This window comes from Cheilinus undulatus, linkage group 21 (assembly GCF_018320785.1).
Source record: "Cheilinus undulatus linkage group 21, ASM1832078v1, whole genome shotgun sequence".
Lineage (NCBI taxonomy): Eukaryota > Metazoa > Chordata > Actinopteri > Labriformes > Labridae > Cheilinus > Cheilinus undulatus.
Window position 1 is genome coordinate 16,079,550 of NC_054885.1, and position 19,842 is coordinate 16,099,391.

The 19,842-nt window shown below is 38.7% G+C and overlaps 1 protein-coding gene across 1 annotated transcript; it reads left to right on the top strand.

Annotated features, from left to right (window-relative positions):
• Positions 1-9,848: 9,848 nt before the first annotated feature.
• Positions 9,849-18,177, top strand: zgc:195001 (uncharacterized protein LOC567531 homolog). Its single transcript, XM_041817291.1, has 5 exons — positions 9,849-9,982; positions 14,612-14,638; positions 15,449-15,511; positions 16,681-16,820; positions 17,403-18,177. Exons 1-5 carry the CDS (start codon positions 9,928-9,930, stop codon positions 17,805-17,807), a joined length of 690 nt encoding a protein of 229 aa, XP_041673225.1. The 5' UTR covers positions 9,849-9,927; the 3' UTR covers positions 17,808-18,177.
• Positions 18,178-19,842: the final 1,665 nt, after the last annotated feature.

Consider the following 19,842-nt stretch of genomic DNA (forward strand, 5'->3'; position numbering starts at 1 on the left):
GTCTCCTAAAAATAGGGGGTAGAAAGGTTAAAACCGGTTAAAAAGTGGCGAAATGGGTTAAAAGTGGCAAAAGGAGCAAAAATGGGCAACTATGAAAAGGGTAAAAAGTAGCAAAAATTGGGAATTTGTGGCAAAATGTTTTTAATGTAGAAACAAATGTGACAAAATAGGCAGAAACAGTGATGAAAAGGGGTTAAAAATGGTCATGAATAAATAATTATTTGAAACATTAGAACCAGTAATAGGTCCACACACTTTTCAGCTCCAAAGTGCGGAAACTCTTAGTCAGGATTCTGTGGGCAGACCTGTCTCTAACTATTGCAAAATCATGTCAACACAGGGCAGGAGGAGAGCAAAAACCCCTTCTCTGCCAAAAAGAAGCTTTCAGTGTGGCTCGTTGCTCTTCTTTTAATGAAGAAATGTGGCCCAGTTCTGATAAAACTGCCACTATGCTGTGGCTACATCCGAGCTAGTCACTGCACTTTTAGCAGCCATTGCCTTTTGCTACAAGTATCACTAAACCCCAACCATTGCTACAGCCTCATTCTCCTCAGTGAGGCTGATTGCTTCAGTGTGTTCTCAGACCTGGTACAATTGTTGCACATTGGAGTTTTGTAAGATGGATCTGCCTGAAGTCTACAGGATAACACAACATAAAACACTGTATAACACTATATAATTCGTAAACAAGTAAATATGAGTGTTTTACATTGCAATTCATTATGATTAAAAGGGATTAGGTTAGGCTAATTATAGCTTGCACTATAAAGATAAAAACACAATCGTCCTTTTCTCCAATTTGGCCCTGGTTTTTTAGTCCCACTTTCTCCCCCACTATGTCACCCATGCATGCCATTGCTGTAGGTAGACCAATAACTTTTTATAGCACCCCTCCTGTTGTGTCATATATGAATGCTAAACATTTACTACCACACTCAGACTGGTCAGGTTGTAAATCATTTTAATGGTAATTTGAATAATCTTTAAGAGATTTATTAGTCTTAAAACAAGGTAAACTAGCAACCCTGTTATTGTTTATGACAAGCTATTCATGTGTCCAAATATGAAGTAGAGAAAGTTATAGGACCATAATGTGAAACAGGTTTATTTCAGAGGAGCACATCACAACAGAACGTGCAGTGAGGCCAGTCTGGGGAGAGGAGAGATTATATACATGAAACAGGTTGCCGATTGCATGGCAGCCGTTACTCATAAATCTTATGGCTCTGTGTTGCATGGAGACCACCAATGTCAGCAACACCATGTGTCAGGAGAGACCCCCCCGCCCCACATGTCATGATTTAGGAGCAGTTAGAAGGTTAATGTTGCACTAAAGCTGCAAGGAGGGCTTGTTGATTTTGGCTTGTCGTTTTCACACTGTAAATCTAGACACTCAAAGTTTATATGGTTTATTTAAGATGATCAGCCTGGATCAATTACTAAAATATGTACCATGACCTTAAAAGTGATTGGAGTATTTAAAAATACTCTGATTAGTCAAAAAGCTTGTGCCAGTTCAAATGACAAAAGGCCCAGCCAAATAGTAGGCCCATGGAGGTCAGCAGAAACCATTATCCATTGTAAAGTTAAGCTGTTATAACTATATTTTATTTTTAACCTGAAGAATAACCACTCTTTTAAAAGCAACAAAACTGAGTTCTATTGCTGTAATACAGTATAGCTTTTTTCAAAATGCAAATGCCTTTCATTAAAACAAAATGACAGTTTGTGAGCATTTGGTCAAGCACTTTAAAACAAACAATTAGGAAAGTAATGCCAGACTTCATAGCTAAGCCAAGATGTGCACGGACGTCAGGATGCCAGAAAAAGTCAAAGAAACTGAGACAACTTTAGCAGAAAAGAATTGCATAATCATGAAAAGAACCACAACAACAGACAAAAGGGGTTAAAGTAACATCAAAAATGTCAAAAATGAATGAAAAGTGGCAAAAAATGGCAAAAACATACAAATTTTCTAAAAAGCAAAAATATAGGACAGAAGTGTGTTAGAGTGGCAAAAAAAGCACAAAGGGCTACAGTGTGGCAAAATTTGGCCTAAAGTGTTGAAAAATTGGTAAGGTGGCAAAAAGAAGTGGCAAGGGAGAGAAGAGCAAAAAAGGGTTAAAAGTGGCACACAAGGGCAAAATGAAGCAAAACTGAAAATAAGTGTCAAAAAATGGCAAAAAGAAGTAGTATTAATGATGTTTCAAGATGCAAAACAAGGCAAAAAGCAGCAAATTGGTTGAAGGTGGTAAAGTGGTAAAAACAGGGACAATTGGCAAAATAAGGCAAAAATTGATTAGAAATGGGAAACAAGTGGCAAAAATTCACAGAAATGGGTTGAAAGTGGCCAAAAGAGGTGGCAAAATGGGACACAAGGGGCTAAGTACTGGCAAAAATAGGCAAAGAACAGTGATTAAGGCCAAAGAGTGTAATAATAGTGGCAAAAATGGGCAAAAAGCTGCTAAAGGGGTTAAAAGTGGCAAAAGAAAGCGAAAAGTGGCAAAATGGGTTATAATTGGCAAAATCATGAGGCAAAAAGGGGGCACCTGTCTTGGGTGTAAAATGGCAAAAGAGTTTTAAAAGTGGCAAAAATTGGCATTAGTTTCAAAATCAGGTTTTAAAGTGGCAAAATGGGGTAAAACTGGGCAACAAGTGGCAAAAAATGGCAAAAATGGGAAAATATTAAGGGGCCAAATAGTGGTTAAAAAATGGGCGTAGACTGGCAAAAATATGTTTTAAAGTGTCAAAACTGCATTTGTGTCAAAAACGGGAAATAAAGCAGCAAATAGGACAAAAGCAGCAAAAAAAATGGTAAAAAGAAGTGGAAAAAATAGGGGACAAGAGGAAAAATATAGTATTGGGTTAAAAATGGCAAAAATTAGTAACCAGTGGCAAAAAAGGGCAAAAAGTGACAAAAAAAATGTGTTAACACAGGGGTCAAGTGGCAAAAATGGGCAAAAAGTGACAAGACTGGGTGTAAAAAAGGAAAACCAGATTAAAAGAAGCAAAAGAGGGCAGAAATGGGGTAAAAGTGGCCAACACAGTTTGGAACTAGAGTTTAAAAAGGGGCAAATATGGATCTTAAATACTGAAAAAAAGACAAAGTTTTAATTGGGAAAAATTGGATAAAAGTGGGAAGAGGGCAAAAAAACAGCAAAATGGGTTGAGAGTGGTATACAAAAAAGAACAGCAAAATTGGTTTAAAGTGTCAGAAGTGGCAATAAAAGACAGAAAAGTGGTCAAAATGTGGCACAAATAACTAGTTTTAACATCAGAACCCATCAATAGCTAACCTGACATGCCAGATGGATTTGTTTCACACATCCACCTGGGAAGCTTCAACAGGAAACGTTTGAGAAAAGGCTGAGGCTTTGAAAAAAACTCGGAGTGTGATTGGGTGAACGTTCTGTCTGTCACACCTCTACAGGCCAATCAGAGCAACAAAACACGTGACGTAGCTGTTATCGAGCTCCTTGTGCGCAGCTACTGACTGAGGAATAACGCGAAACATGGCAACTATAGACATGTAAGTACTCGACTTTTGTCGTTTTTGAAAAGAAAACAACTCACTGCTGTTCTTTGTTCTTCTTTTAAAGAAGGAATTTTGTGAAGTTCTGATAAAACTGGCACTTTAGCAGCATTCACGCAAATCCCTTCCTCCATAACTGCACCAGCTCTTGCTACTGCTTGTTTACATCACGACTCTGCTGTACCTGAAAGTACTGTCTCTCATCGCTGATTGGTCCTGTCACTTTGTAACCGGGCCCAAACGGTTCAGATGGGAGCTTTTCAAGATGGATTCACCAGTGAAAACAAGGAAACGGGCGTATCCATCTGCTTTGGAAGGTTAATAGTGCCATACCCTTTTCAAAATGAGGGAACTATTAGCATGGCCGCTAGCACCAAAGCTACTGATCCCACACACATCATCACTTGACACCATCAATAAATCACAACTACGCAGGGCTCATTCTCTGGTTTTTCAGGGGCCTTTTCAGCGGGCAGGCCTGCTCGCTGGTGACACAAAGACAAATCGTTTTACACTGGCAGCTGACAGGTGGATTTACTCTGCAGTCATTTTTCCTGCTAATCAGGGAAGGTAGAATTCTCCTGCTCAGATCCTCCATCTATCTTGGTCTCAGCATGGATGTTGTTTTGGAGAAAATATGCTGACAAATGTAACAATCATGAGAGAGTCTGAATCAGTTATTTCCCTTTTTCTTTATTTCAGGTACCATTATGTTGAGATATAGAATTACTGACAGAATTTACTGCATCCTGATAGATTTTAGACACCTGATAGAAACTAATCTCATAAAAGATTGTGCTTTTGATATTTTCATTGTTGTCTTCATAGTTTGCATTCAGTAGACGTTATATGCCCTGTCATGCTATGAAGTTTATGATAAAATTCATAGGTTTTATCTCTTATAATATTTTGTTGAACACAAATTCATATTGTTCATTCCAGCAAATAAATGTACAGATGAAGCTGAAGATGATTTGCTTTATACAGCAGGTCATTGATATATAGGACAAATATATAGGACAAATATTTGTAGCCACACTGTTTAATGTAAAGGGCATTTGACTGTGGAGCAGGGTATCCTGATTTCTTCTGTGTTTGTCATTTTTGTTTGGTGGTGGAGGAAGGAATGGTTGGATACACTCCCAGCTGTGAGGGTGGAAGAAACAACCCAGAGCGCCCTACTGGAGGAGAAGCTAGGAGAAGAGTGGGCTGACCTCCACGCATTGGAGAAGCAGAGACAGGAGAGGGCTGAGTGGGAGGCCAGCAGCCTACATAAGAGAGAGAGAGCTCCATCATTAGTCTAGCACAGGTGAGCTGAACAGTGAACAAAAGAGAGGTCTCTTTAAGGAACACTTAACTTTTAGTTGTGTTTTTTATTGACATGAAACACCTGAGGGTTTGGACAGTACAGTGCAATCAGGCGTTTATACACACACATACAAAAACTACTGTTTAAAGATTAAATTATTATAGAATTCACAGTTTTGATCAGTGCCCTCCATCTCTCCTTTTGGAAATGAATAAACTGAACAGCTATCAGACTATGTTTAAAGCACTAAGTATTACAATAAATAAAAATCAGTTTGTTTAAGCCATCCCAGATTAGACCTCTCACCTCTGTTTTATTAATGCAATGTTGCTTAGTCTGTAATGTTTAGAGTGTAGTTATTTCATGAATGTTACTGCCAGACTTTGTTTATGAATAAAGTTGCTTTTCTTTTATTTTTAATCTAAAACTGAATATACATTGTACCGGTAAATTAAGGCACTTCCCTTCTTAAAGAGACGGTGTCTCAGATAAACGGTCTGTGGGAGTGACAGTCAGAGATGTATGGTGCGCAGCAGGTTTCTTGATCATTTTAAAGATTTTTGGGTAGGCCAATCAGATTTTAGAGGGCTCTGATCAGCTCTGGGACGCCATATATACTGCTATTTGCTGCCACAATCAAGATATTGGTATTATTTTGGTTGCAAATATACTTACCATGTAGTGTTGTCTAAAAAATAAGCAATACATTTGTCTTGTCAAAATGTTTGTTTACAGAATTAGCATAGCAGCACTTCCTTGTGCTGAAACAATTCAGTCAAGCAAAGCTTCATGTTCTAGTGTTGGCCATATTCCATTTCATTGGGCCAATCAAAAATGAACCAGGGGCCATTGTTTGGACACCTCTGGCATACAATGATGTTGTTCTATTTCGTCCTTCTCCTCTCTTGGGTTACCCCTCTGGGTTTTTGTGAGCCTTTGAAGAGGGTTTGACTGCTAGGCTGGAAAACCCCTTGATTAAATTTCCATATTAACACCAAGCGGCACCATCTGGTGTTGAAAAATGACGCCAATGCGGAAGTGCAAAAAAACGCCTGCCTGCCTTTCTTAGCTCCAGCTCTTTGCCTGTTTATCTAAGTTGGTTAGGGGCAGCATTTTTAATATGAGGACTAGCTTTGATAGGCTTCAAAACTTTGTTCCAGTTATTAATGTGTGATTTCACTGAGACTATGTCCATGATTTTAACACTACCTCCATTTTGTAAAGATATAGCCATTTAATATATATATATTATTGTAAGTGCTGTATTTTTCTACAAAAAATACTAAAAGCTAAAATAGTTTTAAACTTTCACTGCTATAGGTCTTAAACTCTTAGACTTTTACTTGTAAAATCAAATTTTATATTGTGACATCAGTTAAATAGCCCTCACACACACCGTAAACACACCACGCTGTGCTCAGACTAAGATCAAAACACACTTGGAGAGTAAAAGTGAGCAGGGGAGTCAGAAGGAGGAAGCACCTGCCCTGTCAATCATCCAAGAGTGACGAAAAAGACGAGGGGAAGTCTCGACAGTCCCTGAAAAGCGTCTCAGCAGGCCTTCACAGATTACAGCCTCACACTTATTGTATCCCCCACCTATACATGTCACCATAGCGCCATCATGTATGTGTGTAATGAAGTAACATGATCGGAAGTTTAATGGCCAAGCCTGCCGGTAATGTACACTGGTATATTACATCGTGATCGTTGAGTGTACGGTGTTGTGCATAGAGCCCCTAAATGCACCCAAAGGTCATGGTACAATACTATTTAAGCCCTCTTACTGACAGCAGTAAGCAGCAGGTGTTGAAATTTGTTTTCATGCCTCACACAGGGGACTATATCTGGTATTATAGGAGCTGGCGCTAAGCGGGCACTTAGACTTCATTAAAATTCTTTTTTTAATAGTGGTGGGACACTTTCTCATGACAGGGAGCTATTTCCTCATAAGTTTTATCAATTAAGATGGCCCTTTGAAAGGAACCCTCCACACCCAGTGGTTCAACAGAGACAGCAAGTTATGGCTCACAGTGTGGGTGAGAATACCACCTAAATTCAGCAGGCAAACATTATCTTTATTGCTTTTCCTTTGAAGAGCATTTCCTTGTATGCCGGTAAGAATAAAGAATGAGGATTTTTCCTGCTTTTATACATGTGATATCATCAACTTGCAGAAAAAAGCTGACCAAATCAGACCCAATCTGCCTCACTATAAAAAGGGTAACATTTACCAGATTCAAAAAGTGCCCATATTCTCAGAATCTGACACCAATTTCCTGCTCCCACAAAGACCAATCACTGCAAAGATACTGGAGATGGACAAAAGCTCCTGGATGCATAACCTGTTACTAACTTGCGAACATGAATCTGACACAGAACAATAGCTGTGTCTCATTTCAGGGGTAGCATGTTTCAGAAGACCCAACTTTCAAAGTAGCTAGCCTAAGAGGCCTACACTTTAGCTTTACCTGAAATGAGACAGTTAGGTTTAATCACTACTTGTGCCACCAGCAGTTCCCACCCTTGCCCTTTCTTTTCAAAGCATAGCCCCTGTTGTCTATTGCTAACCTTAACAGTTGTACAAGCTAACATAACTAACATTACATAATTTTAACCAATTATATTAGAGATAATTTGATGTTTTAAGGCCTCTTTATGATTTACTATTACACTGCCAATAAAAAGTTTTCACCCCTTGAATGTTTTACCCTTTTATTTAAATTTATTTATCAATCATAGTCAATATAATTTGGTTTTTTTTGTCAAAAATGTTTACAAAAAACTCTCTAATGTCAAAGTAAAGACAGACTTCTACAAAGTAATGTCAATTAAGTGCAAATATGTAATTTAAAATAAGTGAGAAAGAAAATAAGCAAATCAGCTGTTGTAGTCTCACAATTGGTGAAAATGGAATCACCTGAGTGCAGTGAATGTGTCTCAGGTGATTGAGTATCCCTGGCTACCATTATACCATGAAGACAAAAGAACACTCAAAACAATTCAGAGAAGAGGTTATTGAAAAGTATAAGTCAGCGGATGGATACAAACATTTTTTTAAGGTACTTAACATTTCCAGGAGTTCAGTTAAATTCATCACAAAGAAATGGAAGGAATATGGCGCACGTGTAAATCTGCCTAGATCAGGCTGTCCTCACAAACAGAGTGACAATGCAAGAAGGAGACTAGTGAGAGAGGCCACAAAGACACATATGACTACTCTGAAGGAGTTACAAGCTTCAGCAGCCGAGATGGGAGAGACTCTGCATACAGCAACTGCTGCCTGGTTCTTGACCAGTCAAAGCTTTATGGGTGAGTGGCAAAGAGAAAGCCACTGTTGGAGAAAACTCATTAAATCACAACTAGAGTTTACCAGAAGGCATGTGGGGGACTCCATGGTTGAGAGAAAGAAAGGCAGCATCCTGCTGTGGGGATGCTTTTCAGCAGCCGCCCCGGAAGGCTTGTAAAGGTAGAGGATAAAATTAATGTGACAAAATATACAAAAATCCTTGAGGACTATATTAATCAGTCTGCAAGAGAACTATAGCTTGGGAGAAGATTTATTTTTCCACAAGACAATGGCCCAAAGCATACAGCAAACACTACACAGAAATGGTTTAAAGACAACGAGGTGAATGCTCTGGAGTAGCCGAGTCAAAGCTCAGACCTTAGTCCACTAAAGAGTTTGTGGCTGGACTTGAAAAGGGCTGTTCCAATGGATCCCCATGCAACCTGACAGAGTTTGAGCAGTTTTGCAAAGAAGAGAGTAAATATGCAGTGTGCAAGCCTGATAGAGACCTGTCCACACAGACTCAGTGCTGTGATTGCAGACAAAGGTGCATTTTGCAATTTTACAGACCATTATGTATTGACCATTATTGAATTATAAAATCACTACTGACTGAGAGATAAAATGATTAGATTTCAAAGGTCAAAAGTCAAGGGCCTCATGGTCATCCTGTGCTTTTAAATCTAGTATCTCAAGAACGCTTTGGGAAAATACTTCACAATTTCTACTTCACAGTTTGCACAGCTGTAAGGTATATGATCACCAGGCAGTAGTCCTAGTCCTAGTTTACTTTTGCACCACAACAAAATTCCCAGCATTTATTACCTTGTTACTGATACTTTCAAATTAAGATGACCCTTTTCTGGAAACAAAGCCAGCTCTTGTCAACTCTGATATTTTCCTTGAGTGTTGATTGAAGTTGTGCCAGGATATTCCAGTGTTATACTCTTGTAGTCACACTGTTTGTAGAAGCAGAGGCAATAACTCAATAATCTTTTCATTTGAGCGATTAAAGCCAACATACTGACATTTGAAGTACCAACTACAAATAAATGTGTTTAATTAAAAGTGGTCACTTGAGACGACTGAAATGTCAGCAACATCTGTGTACACGGACTACTTACAAGCTGTTATTTTCAAGCTCTGACCACATCAGCAGTTCAGTACACTTTACTCCAAGTTCTCTGCCAGAGCACCCCTACAGCAGCTGCTGATTGATGGGATCTGGAGATCGACGACAGCTCTCCCAGCGAGTAGCTGGCTTCCATCTTACATACTGACCGCCCCTGGCTCCTCTATGAAGCAGCAAACACCTATAGCATGTTTCAGGGTCAGTTTAAGTTAAATTCAGCTGCTGGTCACTCTCGGGTCAGATATGGACATGTTGCTAAGGTATCAAAACAAAGCCTAGCATTTGAAATTAGGCACATAAGTCCTTAGAAATACTCCTGAAATGCAGCCTAGACTTTTGACCCTTTGCTTGGCTGCAAAATCATCTTTCCACTCATTTAAAAGAAACACCAAATTTGTTTGTGTCTTGTCATATCTTAGGTGAGTAATCCCTCACATGCTGGTCCATGTGTATGCAAATGAGCATGCATACTTGGGATATACTGGGTATTTGCTTGTCTCCATCTGATCCCTAGAAAAGGTTCAGGAGTTTCATATGTCATGACAGTGACCATCCATTACAACCAACCAAAACTTCCCTCCTCCCTCCCCTGCGCGCTTCAGGAAGTCAATAAGAGTGACCCCTGAGGGACGCACGAGCATTATCTCGAGAAGCACCCCTGTCTGATGCCAAGCAGCGCCAGGAGCACAAAAGGAATCATGCCTGTACCCAAGAAAGCTGGTAAGAAACCTGCCTCGTCTTCACCTCTGTGAGGGCCTTTAATTTCATCAACTGTTTTTAATTTTGCATTAGCATTATCAATAGGAATTAAAAGCCTAACTTTGGTTTAACTCAAAATTCAAGGTGTTTTTGCAGTTGTACAATTCCGCATTAAAGTCAGGGTGAATTTCCAGAAGAAATGTGGCCACGAAACTACTACTCTAGCATGGGTTTTTATAGTCAAAAAATGCCAAAATGAACAACTTTAGAAATTAATTCTTTCCACTGCCTGGGCAGGTACATTTTCGCTTCTTGACCGTTCAATTTGCTGTTCACTGATGTTACGCAAATGCATCCTCTCTATAAGTTAGCTAGCTTTCTCCAGTCCATCACTCATGTCTTCAAAAAAAGCATCAAAGAGCCGCTTCGCCTGCTGGTTATGGTTTCTTCTAGACATGTGCCGACATTTACGAGACTGCAATCAAAGTCAAAGGCTCGATTTTCTACCAGTCTCAGCATTGCTTCATGCTCGTTCTCCCTCTAGTATGAGGATATAAAGTCCCTCCCCGTGCTTCTTTGGGATATATTTGATCTATGCAGGATGTTGCCTTCCAAAATAGCTCCCATAATGGAGACAAAAATGTCACTAATGCGTCCTCTGGCAGGCCCGGTAACAAAGTGTGAACTGATGCACAGTAACTCAAGTCAACAAACTGTTCAAGACCGTCTGGCTTTTATTTATGGCTGTTTGATTCTGCTGTTATGTAACATGCAACTCCCTAGTCTCTGCATTTTGACATCTCCCTATTATCATTAACTTTTATTTCCTTTTCTATGTGGGAAAAGTCTTGAAAACTCAGTGTTTTGTGCTGTAATTTGTGCATGATGTTTCAGATGTCACACATTAGTTCCTTTCCATTTTTCCCTTCAAAACCCACATGTGGTCATCGCTCATTCACAAGGCTCCAAGCCAGAATGCCTTGACAGGAACCAGAGAGATGAACCTGGGTCCACGCCACCTCTGCTCATCTCACAATCTTCTGATCTTGCTGCCTCAGTGGGATGTTTCGAACCTGATCTGTCCAGATAATGTAGCTCTGTCCCACTGAGAGGGGAATCTTGGGAGGGAAAACTGTCCATCAGGACTGTCCTTCACAGGCACCATCCAACACTGACCTTTCAGTTGAGCTCTTGACTCTTTTGAACATGTGCTCATGAGGACAAAAGTTTAACAGACACCCCAATGAGTTTATAGGCATTTCTAGCTAGAACTTTAACAGTTTTATTTAATCATCCATTATTCCCAACTTGATTCATGAGGTGTTGGTCCTTCTGTCTTAAAATATCTTACACTTTGCTCTACTCAATCTCTCTATTGCTGCAACGTCAAGTCATCAATCTTTCTGAGCATCTGTTTATCCCTGTTGGGATTTCCTGTTGATCCCGTTAGGCGTGGAAGGGTATACACAGGGGATTAACCCCAAACGTGAACTGGACAGACAGTCTCCCTTGCCAGCTCGATATCTCACTCCAAGGTCATCAAGTTGTTCCTCAGAGACGGAGCCAAAAACATCATATAGATATAAGATTAATATCTCCACAGGGAATGTTCGTCTTCCACTAATTCCCTCATAAAGCCTTGATGACACTGTTTCAAAAGGCTTTTCTTTCATCATGTCCCAGTCTCACCTGCTCTCTTCCTTTACGGGCGCCATCAAGGAAGAAAGACCGATGAAGTGATCTGTCACCAGCATCTTTTTCATGCCCGCTAATTTCACAAGCGGACTCTGTGGCCTTCACTCGATCCCTCCCAGTCCTGCCAAATCTCCCCTTCTGTTATAATTTTTTCAGCCAAATGTACATGGAAAAGCAATGGAGGCTCACTTAGTTTAAAAGAGAGCTTTTGAACATCATCCAAGTACATCTAGTCTGTAATGGGACCTTAAATTTCATAAGGGTCTTATTAATGTCTCTGCAAGCCTGTCAATTATCACATTTTCACAGCTTGGTGGCTTCAGTCAGGCTATTGTATTCCACATAGTGAAACAGTAATGCCCTGTATTTTTAGATCTTAAAGATGGACCAAAAGGAGTTAAAGAAGGAGACGGGACTCTCTGGAGAAACAACCACTAGGAAAAATAACTGCATGCTGTCACGAACGAATGAAAGCAATGCCGTCTGATCTCATATGATGCTTGCAGATGTTATACCAGACTCTCATTTACCTTCCGGTCGGTACGTAGCTGGCATCCTACCCAGTGAAAGATCTGGCAGCCTGGAGAGGTTAAGTTTCTCGGGCTCAGACGTGTGTTGTAACAGACCATCCCTCCTCAAAGAGCTGACTCTCCTGGTCTTCGATCATACACAATGAAATAGCTGCAGTTGATATCATGTTTTTGTGATGTAAGCCTACTCCAAGGTCACTTTACAGGCAAATTGCCATATATAATTGCTTTGTTTGTACTTCTTTAGTATACAGTATTGTGACTTTTTAAAACTAGGTAAACGTCTGGTAGATACTGGCTGTACTAAGTCTTGTTAAAAGCATTGATTTTGTTGAGATTTTTTTAAAAAAAGGGCAAAATGATAAGTTAAAAGAAAAGGCTTAAAATCTGTGATAAAAGTCGAACTTATTAGTTCAAAAGGTCATAACATGAAATTCAAAGTCAAAACAATGTCAAAGTCAAAGGCAAATATACGAAATTAGATTCAAAATTCAGAGTTTTTAAAGTTCAAAACATGAAACATAATTTGAAATTTTGAGATTTAAAGGTCAACATATAAAATAAAATTTTAAATTACAAGTCTAAATTGTCAAAATATGAGATAAAACTTGAAATACTGAGTTAAAATGGTCAAAATATGAGATAAAATTCAAAATTGTGAGTTTTTAAGAACAAAATATTGAGTAAAATTCAAAATAATACTTTCAAAACATCCAAATATGAGATGAAATGAAAAATTATTAGTTTTTTAGGTAAAAGTGTGAGATATAATTCAAAATCACAAGTTTTTTAAGGTCAAGATATGAGATAAAATTTTAAATAATAAATTTAAAAGGTCATAATATTAGATAAAATTCAATATTATGCATTTTAAGGTCAAAAGATGAGTTAAATATTGTTTTTAAATTGTGAAAGTATATGATGCAGTCTTGCGGGTGGGGTGGGACCGTACCAGGGGCCCGATATGGCCCCCAGGCCTTCAGTTTGACACCCCTGCACTACACAGTTATTTGGAGGCCTCCATATATGGGAACAGGTCAATTGAGGCTGTTCTGTCCAATTTTGGTCATAGCTAAGCACGCTGTTATGTGATGATGTAACCGCTTGGTAAATGAGTAAGAATGATGAGCTAGTCATCTGTGTGAAATCTGAGGAAAAAGTAACTCGAGCTCACACAGAGGGGTGTCGGATCATGATCAGACCAGTCTGAAACGGATCGCCCTTTTTCTGAGAAAGTCAGAAGACACGGTGGCTCACAAGCATCGAGGAGGAACAAACGGACAGAGATGTTACTCCAGCGCACAACACGACAAACGTGCCCTCAGCAGGATAAAGTAACCGTGTCATATAGAAAGTATATTCTTAGACCAAGGGTTCTGCTGTCAGTGGTGAGGATGGGTGTCCTTAACAAATGGATTCTCTGGCTTTTGGATTCCTTATGTTGAAACCTAAACCTTGGCAGGCATTAGAGGAACTTAATGAATCAGTGCTGAGCCAACATAGCACACATAGCCCGGTGTGATCTACAGCATGTTAAGAGTAGTTGATGATTTATTACAGACGACGGCCAGGAAGAAACATCGATGAAGGGGGGGCTTTGGAGAAATATGAGAAAAGGCCACCCTCGTCCAGCTACCCCTCTCCCAACAAGATGTCATAAAAACATCTTCATATTATTACAAAGAACTAAAACTCTCCTAATGATCTTTCTGCAAGTTTTTTTTACTCATTTTTATGCCTCAACTGGTTAAGGACCTCTCCTGCAGTTTTAAAATCTTCCCTGAGATTCTTTGCAGTTGTTATTTCATACATACTCACTGTCATCTATCTAAGAACAGCGATGCAAACTACACGTGCATCTGGGTAAAGCCATTTGTTAGCCGTCTACATCTAGGATGGGCAACTTTGGTTACTGAGAGGGCCAAACTTTTACATATTGTGAAATATTCTGAATTAAATAACCACAATAACTTTTGATTTAATAAAAGGAAAAAATACACCGCTTTCAAAATGCAAATGCAAATAGTAATCCTTAATTCAATCAGCTTGACACATAATTTCAGCCAGTATAAAGTGCAATGAACATTGGCTCACTAAGCCCTTATTAATTGATACATAACAGTAAAAACTTACTGAAACAACTAAAGGAAGAAAAGAAGCAAGAGAACTTGTCTTAAAAGTAAAAGGAAAAAAGCATATTACATTTTCAACTACTCAAGCCCCCTCCCCATGCTGGCCATGGGGAAAATACAGCTCCAAGGCACGTTTGTGTCGACTCTGATCTCTAAATCCAGAAGTTTTGTCAATTTTTTATAATAGAAGGTTTATTGGAGTCTTGGAGAGGCGCTAGTAGCAACTTTTACAAATGAAGTATTTCTTTGATTTGTGTGATGACTTTTTTTTAAATTTTATTTTGCTTTTCCAGGAAGGAAAAACAGCAGCGTTCCAGAAGGTACAGACCAAAATGTTGTAGTCTTTCTTAAAATAATATAACTAGTAATAGTAACTTTTAAAGTCCCTGTAAAGTGAAATCCTCACTTTGTGTCTGAACATGCTAGATATGTTGGAATAAGGTTGCTGTAAGCACGAGAAAGCACTGACATCTATGTGTGACTGAATTTTTGATTTAGACCCTTAGAAAACTGTTAATCTCTTTTCTGGCTTGGTTTTATTTGAGCAGGGCAAATATAAGACAAATGACACCACCAGTCTTGACTGGGAATTACCCCCCCCAATGCTACAGCGATATAAAATCACAGAGCAGTTCATCTAGACAGTCTGTTGTAAGCTGATGTCACTAACGCCAAAGAAAGTTAACAGCAAATTACATGCTGTTTTTGGTCATTGTGAGGTAAATTCCCCAAATCTTTCAGCCACATTGGCCGACAGGTCATTAAAAGCATCATAACAGAGAGATTTGTGCCAGAAAACAGTAAATTTAATCCCCAGCTTCTGTGTCTGCTCCTGAACAGAGGCAGGCAGACGATCATCACCATCACCATCCTAGAGCAGATCTTACTGCCTCATTTTTTACAATGATTAAGCTTAATTTTACAAACCTAAAGATGGCTGAAATTTTTTCAGAACACAGTAGCCTGTCATACAACAAAAACCTGAAATACAGATTTTTTTATTACTTTACAGGGACTTTAAATGAAAATGGAAAATTATACCACCACTGAAATCAGTGATTTTTAGTGAATACCTCCCTTCTGTAGCATTTTGTGATAATCCTCTTTTTCTCTGTTGTTTGTTCCCTCAGAAAAGCTGCCACCTTATGAGCCCAATGTCCCTGAACCTATGACCAGAGCTGACTTCATGAAATGTAAGGTTTCATAAGCTATTTTTGTAAATACATGTTATATACAATCTATCATAATCCAAGCTACTAGGGCACTCATGCTAAGTTTATAGTTTGTGTAAGATGAGCATCATAAGATAATTGGGAATTAAAATTTTCAAGGTTCCTGCAGATCCTTGAAAAGTCTTAAATGGGAGTTTTTAGATTTAAGGCCATAAAAAATCTTAAAAAGTCTTTTTACTTGTGAGTGGTCTTAAATTTTAGAGGGCATTTTGAGTTAGACGTGTGACCTAAACTTTTTCCATCTTTGTTTTCTACCTACATTTATTTGATTTAACCTCCTGAGCTGGCTTTTGTTTGGAATGCATTTTTAGTCTCCTACACTTATTTATGACAAGGCATTAAAGACCTTAACTAGATACACAGTGAAAACCTTATGCTCTTTGATAATAATTAGATTTTTTTATCCTGGAGCCATTAGAACAAAAACACGCATGCAATATATCCATCTATCCATTGTCTATACCGTTTATCCCATTAGGAGTCCTGGGGCTGACATACAGAGACAACAACCAGGCACATTCACATTCACACCTACAGCCAATTTTAGGGTCACCAATTAACCTTATGAGCATGTTTTGGTGATGGGAGGAAGCCGGAGAACCCTGAGAGAACCTTCTTGCTGTTCTTGCTTCTTGCTGAGGCAACAGTGCTAACCCCTGCGCCACCGCGCAGCCCGCATGCAATAAATGCTGGGGATTTTTTTTTTAAGTATTTTTATTTTTCACCAGATGGCACCATTTTCCTTATTCTGGTCTATGGGGAAAAACATAATTTTTAGAATAATGTCTTATCTTGTCTAAACCCCCCCCCCAAAATCCCTATGGAGTGGAAGTGACTATGTTTGTAATGCAGATTCTGTGCAAATATTCACCCCCCCTCTCTTTTTAATGACCATTTAATATTTCTGAATTGAGGGTGGGGTGTTTTAAATAACCAAAATGATAGTAATAAATATTATATCATATTTTATAGCCTAATGTATGAAATTAGCCATTTTGATTCACTGGGACGTAAATGTAAGTTTTTAGGATTGTGAAAAAAATAACACATGAAAATCAATGTTTCAAAAAAAAATTATTGACACATAACCCTTTTGTGGTCTAACATTTTCCCACCTTTCCTCCTCTCAGACTGGATCCCTGTCACCCTGGATGACAAAACAGCACAGAAGCTGCTGTGGATTTCAGAGGGGGGTTCAAAGGTGGCTCGTACATCCGATGCCGTCTGCCCATATCCAAACAGACCTGAAAGATACGAACACTCACCACAGGTGGGCAAGTATGAAATCTAGACGAAAATTTAACGTTTCATATGTGTAGTAAAATCTATCTCTCATAACTGTATTAAACATAGGTAGAGGTGTTTAAATCATATAGAACCAAACTACATATATCCCATTATTCCCTGTATGAACATGTTTAGAAAATCTGGGTTCCTGTGGTCACCTGAGACAAATATGGCTCTTTAAAAATCCTTGTTACTGACTAGGCAGTAATTTTTTGCCCCTGCAAACCAGCAGTAAAATTTAAACAATCACATCAAAATTTAAAAGCATTGGCTGTTTTACTTTTGGCACATGATTTAAGAAACCAGGGACAAAAGATTCTTTAAGCATTTCATTTTTTACTGGAAGAGACAGAAAAAAAAAGCTAAAATTTAAATACAAAACGCTTTTTCCTGACCAACAGCAGAAAAATTATTGATTTTTTTCAGTTTATTAGCAGCTCTTTGTTTTAGAAAATATAAAGGGAAGAAGATGTAGCCTTTTCACCAAATAAGCAGTCAAAATTCTAAAATTAGTTGATCTAAAAAGTATTTTTTGTATCTAAAGCTCACCCCTTCTCGTCTGTAGGTGCTGTGCAAGGAGAGTCTGCAGGGTCACCGGGGGTACTGGGAGGTTGACTACGGCGGCTGGGTGGTGATCGGTGTGGTTTGCGACAGCGCACCCAGGAAGGGTCAGGACGGGCCCTGCGGCCTTGGGGAGAACAGCGGCTCCTGGGGCGCTGGCTGGTCTGGCTCCTGCTACCAAGTGTGGCACAACGGTGAGAACGTGGATGTCACACTCCCTGATACCTCCAGGATGGGCGTCTACGTGGACCAGCCTGCCGGCATCATCAAGTTCCTTGTGGTGGAGGGCGAGGAAGAGAAGGAGGTGCGGCTGATTCACAAGTTCAAGGCTGACATCCAGGAGAAGATATACCCCGGGTTCTGGATTGGTACAAGTTCGTTCTGCATTATTCAGAAAAAGGACCAGTGACACAGCAGAGGGTTTGAAGCGCCAGGGAAGACCGTTGATTTGTGTAAATTTAAAAGTTTTAAAGAGGGAGATAAGAAGTTGGGATGTTTGAGGAACAAGTGCTGGAGCTGTAAAGCAAAACCTAGCATGTTAATACATTTGATGAGGGTTACATTTGCTTTCTCTGGTGCATGTAGAAAGCAAATCTGTTTCATATTATATGCAGATGCCTACTTATTTTATTTACTATTATTTATCTATTTATACTTAACTTAGAACTTTAGGCAAAGTCTTGTTTTTTTTTTATCAGAAAGGGCTTTGCATGTATTACGAGTGCTTGTAAATTTTTAATGTACTGAATGTAGTCAATAAATTCTACTGTGTAAAAACACTCGTGTGCCAGTACATTGCCTATTATTTACCTTTTATAGTAGAGTAATGAGGCCCTCTAGAGGCTGTTAATGTGGCTTCCTTACTGCAGTCTCCAATAAGTCATTTTCTTCTTGGTGTTGCTCCTTTATTCAAACATAAAAGTACTGAACAGAACACTTAGTTGCTTTTTTGAAATATCAGAGATAGACATTTTCTCCTTTCAAACATTTCTGTTCGCTCTTTCTCTCGCTCACTCATTCAGTCATTATCAACACAAAGCACTGGAGCAAAACAAAACAAAAAATCACCATCCCCTTTAGCTCAATGTAGATTTACAATCATTCGATCAGTCAGTCATTCATTGGCATAAAAGTAAAAGTACAAATAGGCATGTTAGGAGGAGGTGCTGGTGTCCTCCGCTCACATTTTGAAAAGCCACAAGCTTCATGGGAGGTCTATTGTTTCTCTGGTTCCTACCCTCTAGAATATAGATGTTTTTTGGTTTTGGGGGTGAAAAAAGTGGTGGGGGGGTTTCAACAACTGGCCAGTTGGTTTATTTAACTGGTTAATGATGAGAGCATAAAGAGAAATCATCTTTATGGTCCAGGGAGATCTCTGGCGCTTGTGCTACATGCTAAGACTTTAGCATTAATTCCCTGACTGATGGTAGAGAGAGAGCAAACGATGGAAAACGAGCTTAGCTTAAATACTAGGGAAAAAAGCCAGCAAAGAGCAATATTAATGGCAATGATATCTCGATTTCTCATCTCAGTTGAAAAAATTCCACGCAAGTGTCACAAACCTTCTCAAATTTGCGGAAAACCATCAATTTTCAGCAGTTATGTCTTAAGTAACCTCCGGTGTTAAACTACTAGAATAACCATTTATGATCTTTTAAAGCTCCTGGTAGGACATTTTAATTTGCGTTAATTTTGATGCCCCAGGTGGACAAAACTCTTAGCTAAATATGTCCTGTATACATATGAGAACCAAAAACAGGAAATCTAATTCTGCTTTCTTTTAGCTGCAGTTTAAAGTCAGTCACTTGGTTTGACACCTACCCCGCGGCAGCACTTTCCATAATTAAAAACTACAAAATATAAATGGTAAGTCTTGTCTATTAATGCCTGGTTTAAGTTATCAAGTGCAGTGGTTCCCAACCTGGGGTCCTGGGGAAGCCAAGGATCTCGGGGGGTGGGGGACCCTCTCTGCTCTAAGCTAAAATTTGAAGTGAAAAACATTAAAATTTTTGAGATTATAGAGCCAAATATTTACCAGAAAAACTCAAAATTTCAGAGTTTAAAGAAGTTAAGATTTTTTTCAAATAAAAAATTGAAACTTTTGAGTTTAAAAAGTCTTAAATTTTGACCTTAGGAACACAAAAAAAAATCAAATTTTTAAAATCATAAATTTAACATAGTGTAAAGTCAGAAATTGCACAAAAAAACATACTGAAAAAATGGTTGATTAGAAACACTATGTATGACTGCATATTAGGGCAAAACTAAAAAAAAAAAAAGAATCAATTTTTAAGTGACAGTTTAAACATTTGCACTGAAAATATTTTTTTTTTTAGATTATAGCATCAAATATTTACCAGAAAAACTCAAGATTTCATAGTTTAAAAAAGTTTTGGTTTCTTTTTACCAAAAAATTGCAATTTTTGTTTAAAAAGTTTAATTTT

What these genes read in the sequence shown, in the direction of transcription:
- zgc:195001 (XM_041817291.1), top strand. Translation starts at nt 9,928, where the DNA reads ATGCCAAGCAGCGCCAGGAGCACAAAAGGAATCATGCCTGTACCCAAG. An exon ending in GCCTGTACCCAAGAAAGCTG is followed by an intron (nt 9,983 to 14,611) that starts GTAAGAAACCTG and finishes TTGCTTTTCCAG; the next exon opens with GAAGGAAAAACAGCAGCGTT. An exon ending in CAGAGCTGACTTCATGAAAT is followed by an intron (nt 15,512 to 16,680) that starts GTAAGGTTTCAT and finishes TCCTCCTCTCAG; the next exon opens with ACTGGATCCCTGTCACCCTG.